The sequence below is a fragment of the Babylonia areolata genome, chromosome 13 (genome assembly GCF_041734735.1).
Source record: "Babylonia areolata isolate BAREFJ2019XMU chromosome 13, ASM4173473v1, whole genome shotgun sequence".
In the NCBI taxonomy this organism is placed as follows: Eukaryota; Metazoa; Mollusca; class Gastropoda; order Neogastropoda; family Buccinidae; genus Babylonia; species Babylonia areolata.
In genome coordinates, this window is record NC_134888.1 from 3,958,980 (window position 1) to 3,971,462 (window position 12,483).

The window sequence follows — 12,483 nt, forward strand, 5'->3', positions numbered from 1 at the left end:
CCACCACCACCCCTCACCCCACACACAAACTCACCATCACCACACATCCCCCCCCCCCTCTCCCACACCTCCCCCTCACCTGCGCAGGTTGCGGTCCTTCTCCTGCTTGCTCTTGGCGGAGACGAACAGGTTGTTGCCGCTCTCCAGCACCTGTCCGGCCAGCTTCAGCACCTTGCCCTGGATGGCGTTGGGCAGGCGGGAGATCAGTGGTGCCACCAGCCACACCGTCTCCTGGTCAGAGCTCGACCTGAATGGCCCGCAATCGTGATAATCAGCCGTCACCTGTCTTTTTCAGGACACAGCAACTCACTCCTAGGTCAGAACTCGACCTGACATCTGTCGATTATGATGAACAGGCATCACCAGTCTCTTGGTCAGTGGTCGAACTGAACAACTGACAATTATAATAGTAAGGCGTCACCAGTCTCCTGGTAAATGGTCTGTCAATTATAAGGCGTCACCAGTCTCTTGGTCAGTGGTCGAACTGAACAACTGACAATTATAATAGTAAGGCGTGTCAATTGTAAGGCGTCACCAGTCTCCTGGTAAATGGTCTGTCAATTGTAAGGCGTCACCAGTCTCCTGGTAAATGGTCTGTCAACTGTAAGGCGTCACCAACCACAGTCAATTATAAGGCGTCACCAACCACAGTCAATTACAACACGTCACCAACCACAGTCAATTATAAGGTGTCACCAAAAGGCAACCACAGTCAATTACAAGGCGTCACCAATCACAGTCAATTAGAAGGCGTCACCAACCACAGTCAATCAGAAGGCGTCACCAACCACAGTCAATTATAACGCGTCACCAACCACAGTCAATTACAACGCGTCACCAATCACAGTCAATTACAAGGCGTCACCAATCACAGTCAATTACAAGGCGTCACCAATCACAATTACAAGGCGTCACCAATCACAGTCAATTACAAGGCGTCACCAATCACAGTCAATTACAAGGTGTCACCAATCACAATTACAAGGCGTCACCAATCACAGTCAATTACAAGGCATCACCAATCACAGTCTCCCAGTGAACAGTCAATCTGAACGTCCATCAATCATAATAATCAGGTGTCCCAAGTCTCTTGGTTGATGGTCGACCTGCACGTCCGTCAATAATGATGACCAGCATCATAAACTCTCTCCTAGTGAGAGCAGGATGCTCAACAACCCGACATCAACAACTGTCAGCTGGTCAGAGCTCAACGTCTGACAACTGTGATAATCAGGCATCAACAACCACAATGTCTCCTGATCAGAACTTAACTCTCTCCATACGAACGGCGAAAGAGACGACGTTAACAGCGTTTCACCTCAATTACCATCATCAAAATATTGCAAGTGGAAGGCTCTTATACTAAAGAGGTGAATATTGACAAAGAATACCACAATTCTGACGACGGAAGCTAAAGGTTGGGTCATTCAGACACCCACTGGATATCCGAGGGGTCTGTGAAGAGGAGAAGAGAGGACTGGCCGTACTGAGTGAGTTAACCTGAACGTCCATCAATTATAACGATCAGGCAACACCAGAGTCTTGGTCTCTCCCCCCTCTAACCCCCACCACGACCAAAATATCCCTTGGCAAACACTTGTTACTGAACAGGAAAGTGGCTCTGCACTGAAAGGGTTAAACTATACAGCTCTCTCCCTCCACAGTCTTTGTGCATGCGTCCACGAGTGTGCATGTTTGTGAGTGAGTGAGTGTGTGTGTGTGTGTGTGTGTGAGTGAGTGTGTATATATGTATGTATTGTGAGTGGCATAACACTCTTTTATCTTAATCTGTGCATGTGCGCGTGTGAGTTTCTATCTTCAATGCTTTTTTATATTCCTGTACCGATGCGAAATGTATTGTCAAATGCGCTCATCGCCACAGGGTAAGCACTGTAAAAAACGCGCATGATCATAATAGTCATCATTATTATCATTGCTATTATTATTATCATAATTATCATTATCATTTTAACACTGACTTGATCTCCTCCTGTGGAGAGCTGCCTCCCGCCAGCTTTATTTCTGTCTGCTGGTGGAACAGGTCGATGGTGGCTCGCGCTATCAGGTCCAGAATGCTGTTGGTTTCCTGTGAACCCCAGTACAGTACAGTGCAGTACAGTACAGTGCAGTGCAGTGCAGTACAATACAGTGCAGTACAATTCAGTACATCGCAGTACAGTACAATTCAGTACATCGCAGTACAGTGCAGTGCAGTACAATACAGTACAGTGCAGTACAATACAGTACATTGCAGTACAGTACAGTACATCGCAGTACAGTGCAGTGCAATTCAGTACATCGCAGTACAGTGCAGTGCAATTCAGTACATCGCAGTACAGTGCAGTGCAGTACAATACAGTGCAGTACAATTCAGTACATCGCAGTACAGTGCAGTGCAGTGCAGTACAATACAGTACATTGCAGTACAGTACAGTGCAGTGCAGTACAGTGCAGTACAATTCAGTACATCTCAGTGCAGTGCAGTACAATACAGTACAGTACAGTGCAGTACAATTCAGTACATCGCAGTACAGTACAGTACAGTGCAGTGCAATTCAGTACATCGCAGTACAATACAGTACAGTGCAGTGCAATTCAGTACATCGCAGTACAGTGCAGTGCAATTCAGTACATCGCAGTACAGTACAGTGCAGTGCAATTCAGTACATCGCAGTACAGTACAGTGCAGTACAATACAGTACAGTGCAGTTTTGGTATTTGTATTTTGTATTTTGTGTATTTATTTTTATCACAACAGATTTCTCTGTGTGAAATTCGGGCAGCTCGCTCCAGGGAGAGCGCGTCGCTACACTGCTGCGCCACCCTTTTTTTAATTTTTTTTTTTACTTTTTCCTGCGTGCAGTTTTATTTGTTTTTCCTATCGAAGTGGATTTTTCTACAGAATTTTGCCAGGAACAACCCTTTTGTTGCCGTGGGTTCTTTTACGTGTGCTAAGAGCATGCTGCACACGGGACCTCGGTTTATCATCTCATCCGAATGACTAGCGCCCAGACCACCACTCAAGGTCGAGTGGAGAGGGAGAAAATATCAGGGGCTGAGCCGTGATTCGAACCAGCGCGCTCAGATTCTCTCGCTTCTCAGGCGGACGCGTTACCTCCAGGCCGTCACTCCACTGTTCAGTTCAGTACAGTGTGGTGTGGTGCAGTGGTACGGCACAGTGCAGTACAGTACAGTACAGTGCTGTACATTTAAGTACAGCCCAGTACAATACAGTGCAGTGTTGTACAGTACATTTCAGTGGAGTGATGGCCTAGAGGTAACGCGTCCGCCTAGAAAGCGAGAGAATCTGAGCGCGCTGGTTCGAATCACTGCACAGCCCCCGAAATTTTCTCCCCCTCCACTAGACCTCGAGTGGTGGTCTGGGCGCTAGTCATTCGGATGAGATGATAAACCGAGGTACCGTGTGCAGCGGTCTCCCTGGGGAGAGCAGCCCGAATTTCACACAGAGAAATTTGTTGTGATAAAAAGAAATACAAATACAATATAGTATGGTACATTACAATACACTACAGTGCAATGCAGTGCAACATGTCACATTACAATACAGTACACTACACTACAGCAAAATACAGTGCATTACAGTATAGTGTGAGGGTGTGTGCATACATTATTTCACTGCATGTTCTTTGAATCATTATTATCATTGCAACTCTGTGACTTTGAACACTGACGTATCTCTTTTTATTCCTATGGTATGTGTCAAAGATGACAGACATGGAATATTTCCCAGCCCCAAGGGGGCACATGAAATCAACGTCTTCCCTTGCCTCGAATAAACTTCTTCTCCTTCTTCTTCTTCTTCTTCTGCGTTCGTGGGCTGGAACTCCCACATTCACTCGCATGTACATGAGTGGGCTTTTACGTGCATGACCGTTTTTACCCCGCCATGTAGGCAGCCATACTCCGCTTTCGGGGGTGTGCATGCTGGGTATGTTCTTGTTTCCATAACCCACCGAACGCTGACATGGATTGCAGGATCTTTAACGTGCGTATTTGATCTTCTGCATGCATTTACACACAAAGGGGGTTCAGGCACTAGCAGGTCTGCACAGATGTTGACCTGGGAGATCGGAAAAATCTCCACCCTTTACCCACCAGGCGCCGTCACCGTGATTCGAACCCGGGACCCTCAGATTGAAAGTCCAACGCTTTAACCACCCGGCTATTGCGCCCGTCGCCTCCAATAAACCAGTATCATCATCAGTAGAGGAGGTTAGCAGGTTGTGTGTCTTGTGTGCGTTCAATCACAACAGACAGTACTGAACACCACAGAACAAGTGTCTCCTTCAGAGTGTAGCCTCCTGGCGACCAAACATCAACGGTTCCCTGTGGACCGCTGGCACTGAAGACTGCAGCAGATGAACCCGGGTGTGACTGGGTATGGAGGTGTTGGAATAAGCGGGAAATGTGTTGATGATGGGGAAGCAAAGTTTCAGTTTCAGTTTCAGTAGCTCAAGGAGGCGTCACTGCGTTCGGACAAATCCATATACGCTACACCACATCTGCCAACCAGATGCCTGACCAGCAGCGTAACCCAATGCGCTTAGTCAGGCCTTGAGAAAAAAAAAAAAGAAAGAAAAAAAAAGGTGAATAAATAATAGATAAGCTTACATAAATAAATAAATAATAATTATAATATAAAAAAGGTAGTAGTAATAATAATAATAATAATAAAATAATAATAATAATAAATAAATGCTTTGGGGAAGCAAAGCAAAACAAAAGAAAAAACAAAAGAAAAAAAAACAAGTACAGAACACTTACAGCCTGGGTGTTGGCTTGTTCCAGCAGTAGCTTCAGTTCCAGGTAGGAGACCCGTAATGACCACTGATCCAGGCTCTGAAATGTGGTCTTCATAGTCAGTGCTGTTTCATCCACACACACACACACACATTCTAACCACCACTGATCCAGGCACACAATGACAAAGGGGGCAAAGTCACTGCACAGCATCCTTCTTCTTCTTCTTCTGCGTTTGTGGGCTGCAACTCCCACGTTCACTCGTATATGCAGGAGCGGGCTTTTACATGTATGACCGTTTTTACCCCGCCATGTAGGCAACCATACTCTGTTTTCGGGGGTGTGCATGCTGGGTATGTTCTTGTTTCCACAACCCACCGAACGCTGACATGGATTACAGGATCTTTAACGTGCGTATTTGATCTTCTGCTTGCGTATACACACGAAGGGGGTTCAGGCACTAGCAGGTCTGCACATATGTTGACCTGGGAGATTGTAAAAATCTCCACCCTTCACCCACCAGGCACCGTCACCGTGATTCGAACCCGGGACCCTCAGATTGACAGTCCAACGCTTTAACCACTCGGCTATTGCGCCCGTCCGGCACACAATGACAAGGGGGCAAAGTCACCCGCACAGCATCCAAACTATTCTGTCTTTACCACTGCAAAATGGACAAACTGAACATACCTGCACTGAAAAAACAAGAGTGCTTCAGCGCTCTGTAATCTCTCTGTTTTCTTTCGAGCTGTCACACGGCATCTTTAACCCTCTAACAGTTGCGTATGGTACTGGAAAACTTTTCCTACTACTTGAAAAATTTCATACTGTTTTAAGGTATATTTGGTTCCTCAAGTACACACAATACAGGCCATTTATATTTGGCCGAAGTGTTCCACAAGTTATCATACTTTCTTCTCACCCTAACATATGCGTCCTACATACAAGTGTCATGCTGCTGTCTCCTCTACTGTCACCAAATTAAGATAAAACTGTCATGACATCATGCTGCTAGTCTACGTCTACCCTCTAACATGCGCAGTGTACATTTGTTAGTCAGAAGAAATAAGTACGGTCCTATCTGAATGTGTTCTCTGCTGCTTCATCATGGTACTATCTACACTTGTCACAAAATCAGCATCACCAAGTCAGCAGTGGGCTGCGGCGGTTATAAATAAACGGTAGGGATTTCCAGCCTGTGGGATGTGGCTGGATAAAATGCTAGGCGGTTAACTCACTCGGGACGACAAGTTTTCTCCCTTGCTTTTCTCCACAGACGGCCCATTTGTAAGGGTTTGGAAAAAAATTACAAAAAATACAAAATACTGTGTAAGAAAATGAAACTTTCAGAACTGGTTTATTACGTGTTGAGCTATTACATATTAAAAAAAAAAAAAAAATCAAATTTCTCATCTTATTTTTACAGTTTTGCCATATATAGAAAATAATGCCAATTTTTCACTCCGAATCACCATACCCATGCTCGCTTTCTGCATTAAATTCGCTTTCTTCTTCATCATCATCCACCTCTTCAATGTCCGACCCTTCAGTATGTAGCATTTCAAGTACTTCGGCAACCTAAAATGTTGCCGTCACTGCCTTGTTCGCTTCACAACATTCTGAGAAGAGCCCGCTTTGCTAACAGGCTGGCACGCGAGCAGCCGACCGGTCAGTGACTTTGTCAGCGTGTGTGTGAGACAGGCCACACATCCCAGGCTGACCAATCATACTGTTCGATTGTGGAGTGACCCAGAATTGCGCACTCTGCTTGGCTAATCACAAAATCACGTGTACAGCGCATGATGGAATTTTACTTTTGGAGAATGCTATTCCATTCCTTCGTCCGAATCTGAATACATTTTGTGTAGGAATGCGTGAGCATTCCTTCGTCCGGAAGCAGTTAAGAAAACACACCTGCCAACCCCAGCAAGACTTATCAGTCACATTTTGGACACAGTGTCAGCAGCAAATGCCATCTGTCAGAACACTAATATATTTTCTGCAAATAAAGACACAAACTGATGCACATAATGAAAGGCCCTTTTTATCCCATATTCTGTTGCCGATCAGACAAACTCTTGTTCTAAATGATTCACTATCACCGTTGTCTTTGTTCTGACACAGCTATGTTGTCTGGCGGTGTTGCTCGTTGGAAAACATTTGCTGAAACAATTTTTATCGTATGTACCTGTCTTTATATAAAACAAGAGAGGCAAGGCCTTCAAGACTCACTTGTGATAAATTAAGTCCCCTAGCATTAATTACAGAGTAATTTCCCTTTTTTACTATCTGCACCAAAACGTTTGCAAAATAAATAAAAATTCCATGCTTAGCAAAAGAAGTTCCTGTTTGAACAAAAAATGATAATAATGACTCCTCTTGTTGTTGTGTCAGAATAAGAGGTCAAAGTGTCAAGTTTAGAGAATACAAAAAATATAAACAGTAAATGCAGTTTGCATATAATTAGGCTTCTTTTTTTATTTTTTTGTGCCCATCCCAGAGGTGCAATATTGTTTTAAACAAGATGACTGGAAAGAACTGAAGCTTTCCTATTTTTATGCCTAATTTGGTGTCAACTGACAAAGTATTTGCAGAGAAAATGTCAATGTTAAAGTTTACCATGGACACACACACACACACACACACAGACAACCGAACACCGGGTTAAAACACAGACTCACTTTGTTTACACAAGTGAGTCAAAAAAGAAAGGAAAAAAAAAGGTACGTCTCTCTCACCTGCAGGACACGGTTGATGAGATGTTTGTGGTCAGTCTCGCTGACGTCCAGCGACCCTGGCAGACCGGCAGGGTAACAGATGGTGTGCAGCAACTGCTGGCCCTGACCCCCACACAACACACACAATGCATTACACACTGTCACCCAACACACAACGCATCGCACACTGCCATTTAACGCACAACGTGTCACACATTACCATATAACACAAAACACATCATACACTGTCATTTAACACACAACACATTACACACTGTCATATAACACAAAACACATTATCCACGCCCCACACCATCCCCCCCCAACACGCACGCCCACTCCCACCCCCCTACCTGTTTCAGGCTGAGCATGGGGTCGATGAGCAGGTCACTGGTGAAGAGGTGGTCCACGTCCTTGAGGAACTTCTCCCGGACCCAGTCCTGCTGGCAGATCTCGTGCAGGGCGTGCTTGGCAAAGTCGTTCAGCCCCTTGCTCTCCATGCCACTGGTCCCTGACCTGCCGTGCACCAAACTTGTGTGTGTCACACCACAGCCCTCGTTACTTCTGGGGGCTCGAAAAGGGATTGAGGTTTCCGTTTATTGTTTTTTTTGGGGGGGGGTTTTTGGTGTTTTTTTTGCTTGAAACTTACACTTCCAATTCAATCCCGACTGCTTCTTCCAGTTAAATTTCATTAGAGCTCTCGGAACATTCTGTGAAACCTATCTTCTGTTAGACCTGTTTCAAAACTCTTGCAACATCCTGTGAAACCTATCTCCGTTAGATCTGTTTACAAAGCTTCGGAACATCCAGTGAAACCTATCTTCGTTAGACCTGTTTCAAAACTCTTGCAACATCCTGTGAAACCTATCTCTGTCACATCTGTTTACAAACTCTTGGAACATCCTGTGAAACCTATCTCCGTTAGATCTGTTTACAAAGCTTCGGAACATCCAGTGAAATCTATCTCTGTTAGACCAGTTTAAAAACTCTTGGAACATCCTGTGAAACCTATCTCCGTTAGATCTGTTTACAAAGCTTCGGAACATCCAGTGAAATCTATCTCTGTTAGACCAGTTTAAAAACTCTTGGAACATCCTGTGAAACCAATCTCCGTTAGATTTGTTTATGAACTCTCGAAACATCCTGTGAAATGTATCTCCATTAGATCTGTTTAAAAACTCTCAAAACTTCTGTGAAACCTATCTCTGTCAGATCTGTTTAATTTATGGAGCTTTCAGAAACTTCTGTGAAACCTATCTCTGTCAGATCTGTTTAATTTATGGAGCTTTCAGAAACTTCTGTGAAACCTATCTCTGTCAGATCTGTTTAATTTATGGAGCTTTCAGAAACTTCTGTGAAACCTATCTCTGTTAGATTTGTTAAATTTATGGAGATTTTGGAAACTTTTGTGAAACCTACCTCTGTTAGATCTGTTAAATTTATGGAGATTTTGGAAACTTCTGTGAAACCTACCTCTGTTAGACCTGTTAAATTGATGGAGCTTTCAGAACCATCTCAACCTGCCACAGAGGTCTGATTCCCCCGTTGTGTGCAAAAATACTACTCTGCCCCAAAACGGATACATCAAAAGCAGCTGCAGCGATGTAACTGCCCTTGAGTATATTACCTCCCTTCTGTTTATGAAAATGAAGCGTCCTTTGATGCAATCTTCCATTCCTGCAGCCTGTTCGCCAAGAGGCTAATTGGTTTTTTTTGCATTCTGTCTCTGTTGTTTGATCATTCACACTTGAATGAACACAAGCAACAACACACACACACACGCGCACAGAGGCTTGCGCACGCGCGCGCACTCACCCCACACATTCACACGCACGACTTTACACGTGCATGCTAATTCACAGACTAATGGCAATACAGGAAGGACCAGACACCCCCCCTGGCCTGCCACCAAACGTGAAGAAAACAAAGAAGAGGAGACGGACGGGAAATGCAGTACGAAGAAAAGAGGACACCAGGCAACAACCAGTGGAAGAACCAGAGGAAGAAGATAAAATATTATTAGCAGGATGGAAGAATCAGCCCAAGACAACAACCACCAAACACGCTGCAGCTCTGAAGATGAAGTCAGAGGATAAAAGGCGACGAACCCGAAGGGCAAGAGACAATGACAGAAAACACGAGAAGAGAACCCACAGACATACAGAAACATACAACAGCAAACAGCCAACTCTGAACCATTAATAGACAAAAATGGACATAACCAAATACAAAAGTACATTACAGACACAACAAAATAAGGATGGTCTCAGTATAGACCAGTCGTCCCTGATGACGAAAATGTCTGATTTCTCTTTAAAAAAAACAACAAAAAAACAAACACAAGCAACAACAACAACAACAAAAAAGAAAATAAAAAAGAATGTGCAATAGTAAAATGTGCACAACGTAATACAAGCCACAGACACACCTCAACAACCAACCACAAAATACATACATGTATAAACAACAAGAGGAGTGATGGCCTAGAGGTAACGCGTCCGCCTAGGAAGCGAGAGAAACTCAGCGCGCTGGTTCGAATCACGGTTCAGCCGCCGATATTTTCTCCCCCTCCACTAGACCTTGAGTGGTGGTCTGGACGCTAGTCATTCGGATGAGACGATAAACCGAGGTCCCGTGTGCAGCATGCACTTAGCGCACGTTAAAGAACCCACGGCAACAAAAGGGTTGTTCCTGGCAAAATTCTGTAGAAAAATCCACATCGATCGGAAAAACAAATAAAACTGCATGCAGGGAAAAAAAAAAAAAAAAAAAAAAAGGGGTGGCGCTGTAGTGTAGCGACGCGCTGTCCCTGGGGAGAGCAGCCCGAATTTCACACAGAGAAATCTGTTGTGATAAAAAGAAATACAGATACAGATACAAATACAGATACACACACAATTACAAATCATACACACAGACAGAAAAATCACCCAGTGACCCTTCCACAGTGACACGCCGTGTCAAAACGAGTCAAACGGAACACACACCCACCACCACTATCCTATTTACCCCGTGACCCCTCCACAGCGACACTCCCATGAATATGACACAAACAGAATGCACACAAAGACACTTCACCAACCCCTCCACAGCAACACGCCATGTCAAAACGACTCAAACGGAACACACACAAAGACACACTCCACCCACCCCTCCACAGCAACACACCGCATCAAAATGACACAAACAGAACGCACACAAAGTGACACTCCGTCCACCCACCCAATGACTTCTCCACAGCGACACACCGTGTCAAAAAGACTCAAACGGAACACACACAAAGAGACTCTCCACCAACCCACCCAGTGACCCATCCACAGAAACACGCCGTGTCAAAACGACTCAAACGGAACACACACAAAGACACTCTCCACCCACCCCTCCACAGCAACACACCACATCAAAATGACACAAACAGAACGCACACAAAGAGACTCTCCACCCACCCCTCCACACAACACGCCACATAAAACAACTCAACAGATCACACACAAAGACACTCTCCACCCACTCACCCACAGCAACACACTGCATTAAAATAACGCAAACGGAACACGCTAAAAGACTCTCCACCCACCCACCCAATGACCCCTCCACAGCGACACACTGTGTCAAAACGACTCAAACGGAACACACACAAAGAGACTCTCCACCAACCCACCTAGTGACCCATCCATAGAAACACACCGTGTCAAAACGACTCAAATGGAGTGCACACAAAGACATTCTACACCCACCCCTCCACAAAACACACCGCATCAAAATGACACAAACAGAACGCAAACAAAGAGACTCTCCACGCACCCCTCCACAGCAACACGCCACATCAAAACGACTCAACAGATCACACACAAAGACACTCTCCACCCACTCACCCACAGCAACACACTGCATTCAAATGACGCAAACGGAACACACTAAAAGACTCTCTACCCACCCACCCAATGACCTCTCCACACCGTGTCAAAACGACTCAAACGGAACACACACAAAAACACTCTCCACGCACCCAGTGACCCCTCCACAGCGACACACCATGTCAACACGACTCAAAACGGACTACACACACACAAAGACACTCTCCACCCACCCCTACACAGAGACACACTGTGTCAAAACAACTCAAACGGAACACACACACACACACACCACCGCCATCCCACTCACCCCAGCACAGCGTCCATGTCCACGCCCCCGTCAGCCAGGTTTTCCAGCAGGGAGCTGATGTTCCGTTCGTTCTGTCGACCAGACCCGCACTTCTTGCTGCCTTCCGGCTCGTCACCTGGGGCAACATCCGTCATTCTGATTCCCTCGCATCTTTTAAATCTCGTCTCAAAACTCACCTTTTCCCTCAGCAGTAAGTTCAATTGTGGCAGGTCCCCTTCCTTTGCGTTAGCTGTGCTTGACTATGCATGTATACATATGTATGTGTACATAACTACATGCATGTATATGAATGTGTATTGTGTGCGCATGTGTTTATGTAAGTTTGTGCCTGCCTATGTGTGCGTATGTGTTAGGGTAGCTGTTAGATACACATGTCACATGTATTGTTAAAATGTATGTACGCAGTGTGTGTGTGTGTGTGTGTGTGTGTGTGTGTAGTCATATTTTGGTGTGTGTATGTAACATAGATGTAATGTTTTATGTTAACAAAGTGTTTTTGTAAAGCACCTAGAGCAGATTTCTGGATAGTGTGCTATATAAGTATCCATTATTATTATTATTATTATAACATCAAGGTTAACTCACTCAGTACTGCCAGTTAGCTCCCCTGACTTTTCCCACAGACAACCCCCATTTGTCTGGGTCAGAAATAAAATCGCCAAAAAAATAAATGTTAGAATTTACGAACTGAAAACTTCCAAACTGATCAGTAACGTAACGAGTTAGTTGGGGAGAAAATATAAAACTTCCACCTTTCTGAGGCTATCACACAGAGAGATGATGAAAGTACCGCATATTTTTGGTTTGAAAATTTAACACACTGACGACTAGAAATGAA

The 12,483-nt window shown here is 44.7% G+C and overlaps 1 protein-coding gene across 1 annotated transcript in view; it reads right to left on the reverse strand.

Moving 5' to 3' along the window:
- The window catches only part of LOC143289318 (mediator of RNA polymerase II transcription subunit 12-like protein), a 107,732-nt gene that overhangs the window by 22,713 nt on the left and 72,536 nt on the right, over nucleotides 1-12,483 (reverse strand). Inside the window, exons 26-31 of the mRNA XM_076598317.1 lie at nucleotides 11,646-11,760; nucleotides 7,832-7,994; nucleotides 7,500-7,601; nucleotides 4,786-4,860; nucleotides 1,980-2,086; nucleotides 80-247 (exon numbers count right to left, since the gene is read on the reverse strand). Of these exons, the coding sequence (XP_076454432.1) occupies nucleotides 80-247; nucleotides 1,980-2,086; nucleotides 4,786-4,860; nucleotides 7,500-7,601; nucleotides 7,832-7,994; nucleotides 11,646-11,760 (730 nt within the window). The remainder of the gene's footprint in view (nucleotides 1-79; nucleotides 248-1,979; nucleotides 2,087-4,785; nucleotides 4,861-7,499; nucleotides 7,602-7,831; nucleotides 7,995-11,645; nucleotides 11,761-12,483) is intronic.